The following is an 11,548-nucleotide window of genomic DNA, read 5'->3' on the forward strand; positions in this document are numbered from 1 at the left end:
TGCCCCAGTCTCTCCTCATAGGGCTTGGCCTGCAAGCCCTTAACCATCCGTGTGGCCCTTCTCTGGACCCTCTCCAGGTTATCCATATCCCTCTTGAAGTGCGGCGCCCAAAATTGCATGCAGTACTCCAACTGCGGTATGACCAGCGCCTGATAGAGGGGAAGTATCACCTCCTTGGTTCTGTTCGTCATGCATCTGCTGATGCACGATAAAGTACCATTGGCTTTTCTGATGGCTTCGTCACACTGATGACTTCTGTTCATCTTGGAGTCCACTAGGACTCCGAGATCCCTTTCCGCTTCCGTGCCACCCAGCAGGTCATTCCCTAGGCTGTAGGTGTGCTGGACATTTTTCCTCCCTAGGTGCAGCACTTTGCATTTCTCCTTGTTGAACTGCATTCTGTTGTTTTCTGCCCATTTGTCCCACCTGTCCAGGTCTGCTTGTAGTTGTTCCCTGCTCTCCGGCGTGTCCACTTCTCCCCATAGCTTTGTGTCATCCGCAAACTTGGACAGAGTACACTTCACTTCCTCGTCCTTAGTCGCTGATGAAGACATTGAAGAGTATCGGTCCAAGGACCGAGCCCTGTGGGACCCCACTGCCCACACCCTTCCAGGTCGATACCGACCCGTCCACTACGACTCTCTGGGTGCGACCCTCTAGCCAATTTGCCATCCACCGGACTGTGTAGTCATCCCATCCCTGCTCAGTCTCTCTCATCCCTGACCCCTGGGTTCATTTAAATCTTGTAGTTTGGCACCAGCATAAAACTGCTGTGTTTTCTCATATCCACCTCACACTGGTTTCCCCAAGGACAACTGGTGAGCATTACAGTGTTCATCTTAACCTGCCCTATCTGTGTGGGTCGAGGCAGGGAAAGTCTTAGCCCTGGTTACTGGTCCTCTCCACCCCAAACTATGTGGGGGAGATGAAGATCCCAGACTCCATGGACTCACCTCTCCTGGCTACAAGAGACAGAGTACTCTGTCTCTGCGGGGCAATGAAGGCCCCTGGGGACTCACCACTGCAGCTGACCACATGGCTTTGCTCAGCCTGCCGGTAGTTTTGTTGGCACGACGTGTCCACTACACCCCGGATGTACTCCAGCAGTCCTTCAGGCTGTTCTTGTCCCTGGCATCGGGCTCCCCCATCTCCTTGTCAGCCATGTACACACCCAAATCACTGTCGAAGTGAGTGATCTGTTGCTGGTCCAAGATGTACATGTACAAAAACCTCACCCACTGAGTGTCATTGGTGTAGTGACGCTCGTGCTTCTCCTGCACCATGAAATGCTCTGGGAGGCAGACATGGCATTGGTCAGGGACCTCCCCTGCCATGCTGCAACTCCTGCCAGGGCTTCAGTGGGACCAGGCAGTGTGGGGCCCCGGGGGCCCCAGACTGGACTGACCCTATTGCCTGCACCTGCCTCTGGCACCTAGAAAGGGGAGCCTGCTGCTTGCCACCATGCTAAATGCCCCCAAACCAGGGTGACTGCTGCCTGCTGCCCCTTCCAATGTGACCTTGCTGCCTCTGCTCAGCTCTGCCCCCACTTCTCTGCTTGCCTGATTCCTGCCCCTGCACCAGTGCTCCCCTGCTCGCTGCCTCCTGTCCCACCACAAACCTCCCTGGGGTGACTCTGGTCCTTCTCCCATGGTGCAGCTGGGATTAGTCACCCCAATATCTCCAACACCTGCTCAGGATGGGGCGCCCCAGGGTCCCTGGGCCCTCTGCTCACCTGGGGGCTTTGTGCAATGAGCCACGTGGGCTCTCAGCACCATCAGTACCATCAGCAGATCCCCAGCCCAGAAGCTCCCAGCCCCCGGGATCCGACATGCCCCCATTACTGTGCAGGAGACAGAGCTGAGAAATCATCAGTTCCCTCCAAAGCAAGAACTCCTCCGCCCAGCTCTGAATATCAGGCCCTGCTCCTGATGCTACCTTGGTTTGGGTATCCTTAGCTAAGGGACCCATCAGCATTGGGGCCAGGCAATGTCTTCTGTTTTCAGGCAAAGCCAGGCTTAGCAGGGCTCCTCTCCACTCTTCCACCTCCTCTAGCAAGAAGCCAGTGCCTGGGGTCAGACTGCAGGACTCCCCAGCACCTGCCCTGGCCCTGTGGCCTCCCCCTGGGGGATAAAGGGGTTTCTCCCACAATACAAATCTTCTTAGTCACACCTTGGCCCATCACTGATGGGGCTCAGCCTCTCCTTGTCACTCCTGTTCACAGCCTTGGGATGCTCTTGGATCTTCTGCTGCATCTGGTCTGCAAGTGGCCCCCATAGCTGGGAGCACCTTTCACTAACCACATGTGAAGAGAAGGCTCAGCCCCTTTCTTTCAGATTTTGGTCTGGACACCATCATCCCAGACATCGGGACCTCGAGATTGTACTGCTGCTATGGACTCTGTGTGGGACGGCCATTACAGACCATCCAGGAGCTGGAGCTGGTGCATAACCCAGAGGCTGCCTTCTGTTGGGGTGAACCACCCAGGCCCCTGCAACATGTTACATATATTGTGCAATTTGCTGGTGCATCACACCATAAATGTAGACTGGCCACACATGCAAAATAATTCTAACGCCACAAAAATGTCCATCCAGCTAGAAAAAGAGCCAATTAGCTACAAAGAGCTTGAAAATGTGTAATAACTTTACAGCTTGTTTCTATCCAACTTTCATTTGAACGTGTGGCAGGGCCCTGATTGCTCACAACTCCAGTGGTCCAGAGTTTGCATTTGCTCTCTACTGGTTCAAGATGCTGGTTTTGAGGTATAAGATACTACATGTTCTGGCCCCTCTGTGGCAGGTTTGTGCCCCAAGGGTGGCTGTGACACTCTCAGGTGGCTGTGTGATTCCTTCCCATTTCAGTCTCTATTACAGCCCCCCATTAATTGCTCACCCACCACACCTTGTTCTTACTAAATGTTGAATAAGGGAGGTTGCTCATGGGCCTTAGAGTGAGCCTTAGTCCATTTGCAGCTCCTTTGGGTCTCTCCTGAACCCCCAATAGGCTTGATTTAACCCTTATGCTCAACGGTCCCTCTTGGCTGGCCTGTGCCTCTGCAGGGCTCCTGTAGCTTCAACGTGTACCTGTGCCCCTCCCGGGCACCTGTACCTTAAAGGATCAATGCATGGCTCCTTTCTTCCCCTACACCATGCCCCAAGCCTCATGGGTGTTCTCTCTCTGTGATGTTACCTATTTGCACACATGGGTCCTTGGACCTCCTGGTCCCTTGCATGGTCTCCCTCTGAAACTGTTAGACCCCTGGTCCCACATGCAGCCCCTCATCTGGGCTCTCAGACCCTCTCGTCTGACTTAGCCCACTCTGCGCTTGTGGACCCTCTGGCTCCACTCAGCCTTTCCCTGGGCGCGTAGGACTTCTGGTCCAGGTCTCAGCCTTTTCCTAGACTCCTGGACCACTTGCTGGACCACTCCCAGTTAGTGGGCTTCTGGGTTACTGGTTCTCTAAGTAGGCCTGGATCCTGTCACTGCAGGGCTTAAGGCTAAACTACCAGTGTGACTTAAATAAACCAGCAGCATTGCAGCACTCTGGCAGACACCTCAAACCCTCGAGATTGAACATAAAACAAAGGCCACTTGCCTGTAAAACCCAGTCTTTCTCTGCCCAGGGAACTTGTCTCTGTGCCCAGGCCTGCAGAGCTGGTTAGATCAGGGGTTCTCAAACTTTGTCATAGTAAGCCTCACCTAGCTATAAACAAAATGACTATGCCTCCCCATAGGTAACTAAAACAACACAACAAATTTAAAATAGTAGGCCAGTATGCTGCACAAAATGAATAAAACATTAATGGGATTTGATCAATAAAGATTAATTTGAGTTTCAAAAGTATTTGTTTTCAGTTCACAGGCAGTATAAATGGAAGCAGTTTAATTAAAATGTCACTTAAATACTTTAGGAAACATGATACTAAACAACTGTAAGTTAATTCAATATAAAATTGATCAGTCCTACCTTGTCTGGGGGGTGGGAGCAGGGGTGTTTCCTTGCTGCACAAAGTAGCAGAATTCAGGGTTGAAGCATAGAAAGGAAGAGACATAAGTTATCTTTAACAGAAAGTTGAGACCTATACTTTGTTTTGATTGCAGTTAAAGCCAAGAAGCCTGACTCGCACGGGGAGGTAGAAGCAAAAGGACTGAGTGCTTTAAGCCTGGTGTTTTAACTCAGGAAACGCAGATCCCACCTCTAACCAAAAGTCTGCGGCTGGGTTTTGTGAAAATTTGTGCTGTGGTTTCTACTTGCTTGGCAGGTTGATAAGGGTTTCCTCTTCTTTTGAGAACAGCGTATCTGTGGGAATCAGCTTAAAGATGAATGGGTTCCTGATCCACTGATTACATCTGGCTTTTCCCACTTGAGGAAAGTATCCACAAAACTGCTTCTGCAGACCTCCTAAGTGCTGAACCATTACATCCTGGATACAGTCAACTGACAGATCACCACATTGTTGCACAACATCCTCCAGTGTTGAAAACATGCAAACAGATCCCTGCCGCACATGGAGAGACCACAGTTCAAAGTCTGTTAACGACTGTTGGTACCCAGGCAATAGCAACGAACACATTTGCATCTCATCCCTGAACTGACACATTCAGAGAATTCGGTCACTCAGATATGTCAGCCAGATACGCCAACAAAGATATCCTATGAAAGTCACTGAAATACTGTAGAAATGGGGGGTTTGCTATTAGTAAGAAAAATATGGACGTCATCGTGTAGTTCACATAGTCTTGTCGGTACCTTGCCCTGGACTGCCAACGGGCTTCCGAGTGTTGCAAGAGCTGCACGAAGTTTGCCTCCATCTCTTCACATAAAATGTCCAAAATAGTTGAAATAGCTGGGTACAAATCTATAAAGTTTACAGTTTTCACTGCAGCTGAGAGAGCATTGCTGAGCCCCTCCGGCATCTTCTTAGCAGCCAACACCTGTCTGTGGAGCGCACAGTGAGTCCAGGCTGCCGTGGGGGCCAGTTGTCACAGGCCCGCGATGCCGTCCTGTCACAGACCTTCTTCCATTGCTGAAAGTTTCAAAACAACTTCCCCAGTCCAGTTCTGTGTCTTGGACAAAAGCATTTAACAGTTTAAAAAGCTCTAAACCAAGTGCTCGTTTGGGGAGAGGATGGCAAAGCAGAAATTCCTCCCTTAATTCTGTTGCTGTAGCAAAATGAACATACACCAGTAGCTGCCTAGCATTTGATATATCTGCAGACTCAGTTATCTGAATGGAATAACATGGGCTCTGATGAACACTTGCTAAGAACTGCTCTTTGACGTCGGTGGCCATTTCCACAATACGGATTGAAACTGTCATTTGAAAGCAGGATCACATCTAATTGTGATGCTGCGTTCTGCTCTGTCATCATCCAACACATATCCTTTGCAGCTGGAAGTAATAGTTTCTCACCCATGTCGTGAGACTTGCCCCATGTTGTACACTTCAAAAACTTTTTTTTTGGTCCCGTTAACTCATTGCGCTTCTTCTGAAGAAACTATGAGTTTAGATACTAAGGTAGGGTGTCTTGTTTCAAGATGACAGCATAGCTTGGAGGGCCGCGTACTGTCATTTGCCAGTACTTCGGCGCATAGAACACCTTGAGGTCTCAGTGCATTGCTGGACCTGCTCCAGGTAAAACCAAGCTTTAAATAAGCTTCATCATATTTTCAACCTTTGCATTTTGCTGGAACCTCTGCTGCTGTGCCCTCTTTGCAGGGGTGGTACGCTTTTCTCCCTTTGTCACAAAATGTTCCACTTCTCATTTCAGCTGTCTCTCGCTAAAGCACACTGCTGAGCTTTGTAAGTTTACTGATGAAAAACAATGCAATGTGCGTCTGATGCAGGGGTGGGCAATTATTTCATCTAGAGGGCCATGTAATGAGTTTTGGTGAGCTGTCATCTTGGGACTGGAAGTCCCACCACCTAATCCCAGACTTCTGCCCTCAGAAGTACTCCTTTTCGGAGGAGGGGAGGTTTGCCATCTTGGAACTGGAAAAAAAAAATCATATACTAAATATTTTTAATTTAATTGAAAAAAAAATATTTTGTTTTGATTTATGTGCGTTTGCACAGTGTATATAGAGGTGACTGTCATAGCTCAAAACTCTTGTTTATTGTGTGTGTAGGGGGTGTGGGGTTGGGGGTGTGTGCGTGTGGATGGGTGGGGGTGTGGAGTTTGTGGGGAGGTATGGGTGGCTGGATGTGGGGTTTGTGGATGTGTGTGGGGTAGGGAAGGGTGTGGATGTGTGTGGGGGAGGTTGTGGGTGTGGGGTTTGTGGAGTGTGTGTGTTTGTGGGGGGGGTGCATATGGGTATGGGGTGGGTATGCGTGTGCCCTCCCATGGTGCACAGTCCCTGCCATGGCAGCAGCAACAGCAGCAGCAGCTGTAGGGCTGGGCTCTTGGGGCACCCATGGCCTGCGAAGGTGGAGCACCCCAGTGACATGTGGCCCTGGCCAGTTCTGGGAGCTGCACATGGTGGCAGAGAGTGCCACCTGTCCCATCGTGTGGGGCTCCCGGCAGCTCACGTGCAGATCTCAGAGCTCTCACATCACAGTGGGGAAGCCCCGTGCAATGGAACCAGTGGCCAGGCCCCCTTCCCCACCACGTGCAGCTCCTGGGACTGCACTGGGAAGCAGGGAGCAGGGCTGAGTTGGCCTGGCTCCATTGCACATGCCTCCCTGACATTTCTGCTGGAGTCCTGGAAGCTGCACGTAGCAGCAGGGAGTGGGGAAGGCTGCTGGCTCCATTGCATGGGGCTTCCTCCTGGGAGCGCACAAGTCCCAAGAGCTGCGTGTGAGCTGCAGGGAGCCCTGCACAATGGAACTGGGCCTATCTGGACTCTGCACTCCCACCACCCCACTGGTCCTGGGCCCCATGCTTTGAGCTTCACACTCCCAGCAGTCCCAGACCCACGTTCTGTGTTCCCACCCAGCTTCAGCTTCCTCCCGCCCACCCTCACTTCCCTACGTGCTGCCTGGAGTGCTGCAGCAGTGATAGGAGAAGGAGCTGCTGGAGGCTGGGGTAGCTGAGCAGCTCTCTGGGTGGTGGCAGCGGCAGCCCTGATCGGCAGCTGTGTGCACTGGCCAGGACTGGGGCTGGATCCCTCCTGCACATAAGGACTGGAGGACAGTGTGCTGCCCGGCTGGGAGTGGGTGGGGCTCAGTAGGCACCCGCTCATGAACTGGAGGAGTAGTCTGGGGGGCCAGATTTGGCCCATGAGCTAGATTTTTATGAATAGTCTGGTGGGCCAGATTTGGCCCATGAGCTAGATTTTTTCCCATCCCTCTTCTGACATATCACAGTTGATAAGCAACATTAATATACTAAAAACAAGGCTTTTGCGTTATGTTGTTTTGATTTATTTTAAAATATAATACATCTAACATATATAACTTTATTTTGCAACTCATCCAACCTCTCCTCAAAAAAAAAGACTCACAGCTGGAGCCTCCCTTGACATGATGCCGCACCTCCCCAGGGAAGCCAGCCTCATAGTTTGAGAAATACGGGTTTAGGTAAATCCGGGTCTCTTCAGGAGGAGCCCTGCTCTGCTACCAGCAGCTCCTCACTTCATGGTTGTCGGGGAGAGACTGCCTGACTGGAGCAGGATCTGGGCTTATATAGCTCCAGCATGAGCCCACTTCTGGTCAGGCGAGTCTCCCCTTTAGCAGCCTCTCCGCCTTCTTGCTCCCTTAAACAAGCAGGCACATCCCAGTGCCCTGCTATACCCTTCATGCCTAGGGAATCACCTTCTCCCTTACACCCCATCTCACTCCCTAAAGTCAGCTGAGAGCAACTTTCTACAGATACCACTGAGGCATGCATTTCACTTGGTAAAGAAATGGGAAGTCATTCTTGGTTGCTGCTCCTCAGTCTGGAGCTCCCTGTCACACATCCCGCAATAGTAAAGGCACCTGAGACAAATAGCCCATCAGTGAGATGAATGCCAGGAGCCTGATAGAGCTGGAGAGAGGGAGGCTTTTCAGTATCCAGCTGGGATAGATTCATGGCCTTTGGAGCTCAAGGTCTGGCGGTCCTAGGTGTCCAACAGTCAGGGCTGGGAGCAGCAGCAGGAAGCTGAACTGGGGAAATCCTTGCAGGCCTCTTTGGAGGGTTGGGCTGTAGATAGATTCATAGATGTGAGGGGCTGGAAGGGACCTTGTAGATCATTGGGTCCAACCCCCCTGCACTAGGCAGGAAAAGACAGCTGGGGTCAAGTGACCCCAGCAAGGTGACTGTCCAGTCTCCTTTTGAAGATTTCCAGGGTAGGTGACTGCACCACCACTGGAGGGAGCTTCTTCCACAGTCTGGACACCCTGGAAGGTTTTCCTGGAACTGAGCCTGAAAGCGGCCTTCCAGGAGTTTGTATCCATTGCTCCTGGTCTTCCCCAGGGGTGCCCTGGTGAACAGCTGTTCACTGAGTTCTTGATGTACACACCTGATATAGCAGTAAGCCACTACCAAGTCCCTTCGCAGCCTTCTCTTCTGTAGGCTGAAGAGCCCCAAGTCCCTCAGCCTCTCCTTGTATGGCTTGTCTTGCAAGTCCCTGATCATACAGGTGGCTCTTCTCTGGACCCTCTCAAGTTTTGCCACATCCTTGTTGAAGTGCAGCACCCAGAACTGGACGCAGTACTCCAACTGCGGTCTCACCAGTGTGGAGCACATTGGGAGTATCACTTCCTTAGTTTTGCATGAGATGCATTGGTTGATGCATACCAGCATGTTGTTTGCCCTTCTGGCCACAGCATTGCACTGACAGCTCATGTTCATGCGATGGTTGATCACTACCCCTAAGTCCCTTTCAGCCATGGTGCAAGTCAAATTCTCACCACTGTGCCTGTAGGTATGCTGTAGGTATGCCTGTAGGTATGTAGGACTTGTTTGCCCCCAGATGGAGCACCTTCCACTTCTGAGTGTTGAACTTAATCTGGTTCTGGTCTGCCCAGCTCTCCAGCCTGTCCAGGTCTGCCTGTATCTGCAACCTATCTTGTGGCATGGCCACACTCCCCCATAACTTGGTGTCATCCGCAAATTTGGCCAGCGAGTTTTTCACTCCCACATCAAAATCATTGATAAAGATGTTGAAAAGCACTGGTCCGAGCACAGACCCCTGAGGGACACCACTGGCCACTTCTTGCCAGGATGACACAGATCTTTTCATGAGACCTCTCTGGGTCTTGCCCCGTAGCCAGTTTCCCACCCACTGAACTGCTGAGTAGTTAAGCTCACAATCTTCCAATTTTTCCACAAGGATATCATGGGATACTAGATCAAAAGCCTTTTGGAAGCCTCGGTATATGATATGACCTTCTCTCCCATGTGCAGGTGGTGAGAAGAAGGAGATGATTGGGTTTAGAGCCCAGCACTGGAGCCAGAAGGTCTCCCACCTGGCTTACTACCTGGGTCCTACCTCATTGCCCCCTCTGGCCTCCCTGGGTTTGCCCACCCTATTATCTTTCCTGCCACAGCTTGATGTTATCATATAGAGGGAGGCTGCTCCCAGGAGGCAGAGTTTGGTTTTGGGGTAGGTCCTTGTGGGGTTGAGGGCTTCTCCAGCCTTGGTTCATGTTAATCTGGCTGGGTCCTTTCTCCATCAGAACCACAGGCTTCTGAACTGCAGCTTGCCCCTCAGGCTATGGGCTCTCAGCCCCGGGTCATGCCCCTCAGGGGCGTTGGGCTTCCACACCCTCAGTTTTTGATACCAGGTACTCAGTCCTCTGACATGCAACAGTTTCTTTCTGCAGTTCTTGTGTTTCTCCTTCACACAGCCCACGGGGCCTCAGACCCTGGAAGCGCTCTGTGCCGAGTGCCCCTGCAGCACCCAGTGGCCTCCAGTCCTGCTGTTACAGCCATACTCAATCCTCCCGTTTAAACACAAACCAACAAGATGAGGGTCCACTCTCAAAACAAGTTCCCCTGCTGGGGTTAATCTCACCCTTGTATGGTGCTTGCTCGTTGCTGCGGGGGGTGCAGTCTCCTCCAGCTCCTCTGCAGACCAGAGTCCTTCCTCTGTGAGCAGTTTGCACTGGCTGCTCCCTGGAGCGCTGCCTCCTGTGGCTCCTATGGCCAGACCGCACCTTCTGGCCAGGTCCTGGGCTTCTGAGTCTCTACTTAGCTCACCTGACCTGACCCTCTACTTATGCTCCAGGCCTGTTAATTGCTGCATGCACCTGGGGTAGGCAGTCATTTAAGGCTCTCTTTTGCCATTATGAGTTGGTTCAGAGGGTCTGGGTTGACTAGCAGACCCCAGCCTCCCTCCCCCTCTCAATAACGGGGCAGGACACCTATTACACACCTCCCTCGTTCTTTTCCTTGGCTTTCAGTCTTATGGCTTCCACTGGTCCTCCTCCCCCTTGATCACCTCTTTAAAGAAGTCGGCGTTCCTATCCTGCTTCCCCAGGCGGTGCTCTGCAACTGGAAGTTGTAAGGCTGTGCAGCTCGGGCGCTTGTACACATGGCAGGGGCTTAGTCCATTGGGTTGCATTCTACGCCCCCTAATTTGAAATCATAGATTTTTAATTGAAATGGTGGGATTTTATTTTTCCATCACTGTTACGATGAGAGGCATGATCCCTTTTTCTTTTCTGGCAAGGGATCTGACCCTTCTTTTCTTTTCTTTTTTTTGGTGAGGGGCGTGACCCTTATTTTTTTCTTCAGCGGAGCCTGCCCACAGAAGGTGAGCTGCTAGCAGGCCGAGTGGTCCCTGAGCTGCAGGGGGCCACGGTCCTTCCCTCCATGGTGGCGGTGCCCCCTGGGGCTGCCCAGGTGGGCTGCTAGCAGGCTGGGTGCTGCGCCAGCTTCGGGTTGGGAAAAGAGTTGGATTGGGCTGGGTAGTATCTCCAAGCTGGGGCAGCACCTGGCTCACTAGCAGCCCGTTCAGGTGGCCCTAGAGGGTGCTGCTGCCATGGAGGGAAGGACCAGGGTCCTCTGCAGCTCAGGGGCTGCTCAGCCCACCAGCAGCTCTCCTCCTGGCCTTGGGAGAAGTGGGCAGGCTCTGCTGGAAAAAAAAAGGATCAGGCCCCTTGCTGCTTCTGTCTTCAGCAGGTGCCTGCTGAAGGCAGCAGTAGTGAAGGGTCCGATCCTTTTTTTCTGTGAAGCCTTCCCACCTCTCCTGCGGTGACTAATAGCTGCAATCCATCATTGCAAACTAAACTACGTTGGGATGTAGTTTAGTTTGCAATGATGCAAACTTATTTTAAACCCCCCAAATTCTTACATGTGTACAGTGTGATGCCATTAAGCCACACAAAGTGACATTTTTGTCATGTGTACATGGTAATGGCGTCACATGTACAAGCACCCTTAAGCACCATTGGGTTGATCAAGGGTTGTCTGCTTTCATCTGATGGAGCCACTTCAGTGGCGTGTGATCTGTTACTATGCTCACCTCATTTTGAAGAGACTGGAGGTTTGGAAACAACCCTTTATTATATACAGGAACTTGTATGAAGACCTATTTCCAGTATGTAAGAATCGTTCTACTTAACTTGCAGGGGTTTTTGGGCCTAGCCTTATCTCTGTCCGGCCACACCAGGAAATTCCTG

General features: G+C 51.5%; 2 protein-coding genes across 2 annotated transcripts in view; one reads left to right on the forward strand and one right to left on the reverse strand.

Annotated features, from left to right (window-relative positions):
- The window catches only part of LOC112552082 (HLA class II histocompatibility antigen, DP beta 1 chain-like), an 8,559-nt gene extending 4,431 nt beyond the window's left edge, over window positions 1–4,128 (reverse strand). The window contains exon 1 of the mRNA XM_025216598.1: window positions 3,968–4,128. Coding sequence (XP_025072383.1) covers window positions 3,968–4,052 — 85 coding nt within the window. The 5' untranslated portion in view covers window positions 4,053–4,128. The remainder of the gene's footprint in view (window positions 1–3,967) is intronic.
- The window catches only part of LOC102381926 (H-2 class II histocompatibility antigen, E-S beta chain), a 603,463-nt gene that overhangs the window by 551,843 nt on the left and 40,072 nt on the right, over window positions 1–11,548 (forward strand). The window lies entirely within an intron of this gene.

Source organism: Alligator sinensis, unplaced genomic scaffold, assembly GCF_000455745.1.
Source record: "Alligator sinensis unplaced genomic scaffold, ASM45574v1 scaffold1303_1, whole genome shotgun sequence".
Classification (NCBI taxonomy): Eukaryota; Metazoa; Chordata; order Crocodylia; family Alligatoridae; genus Alligator; species Alligator sinensis.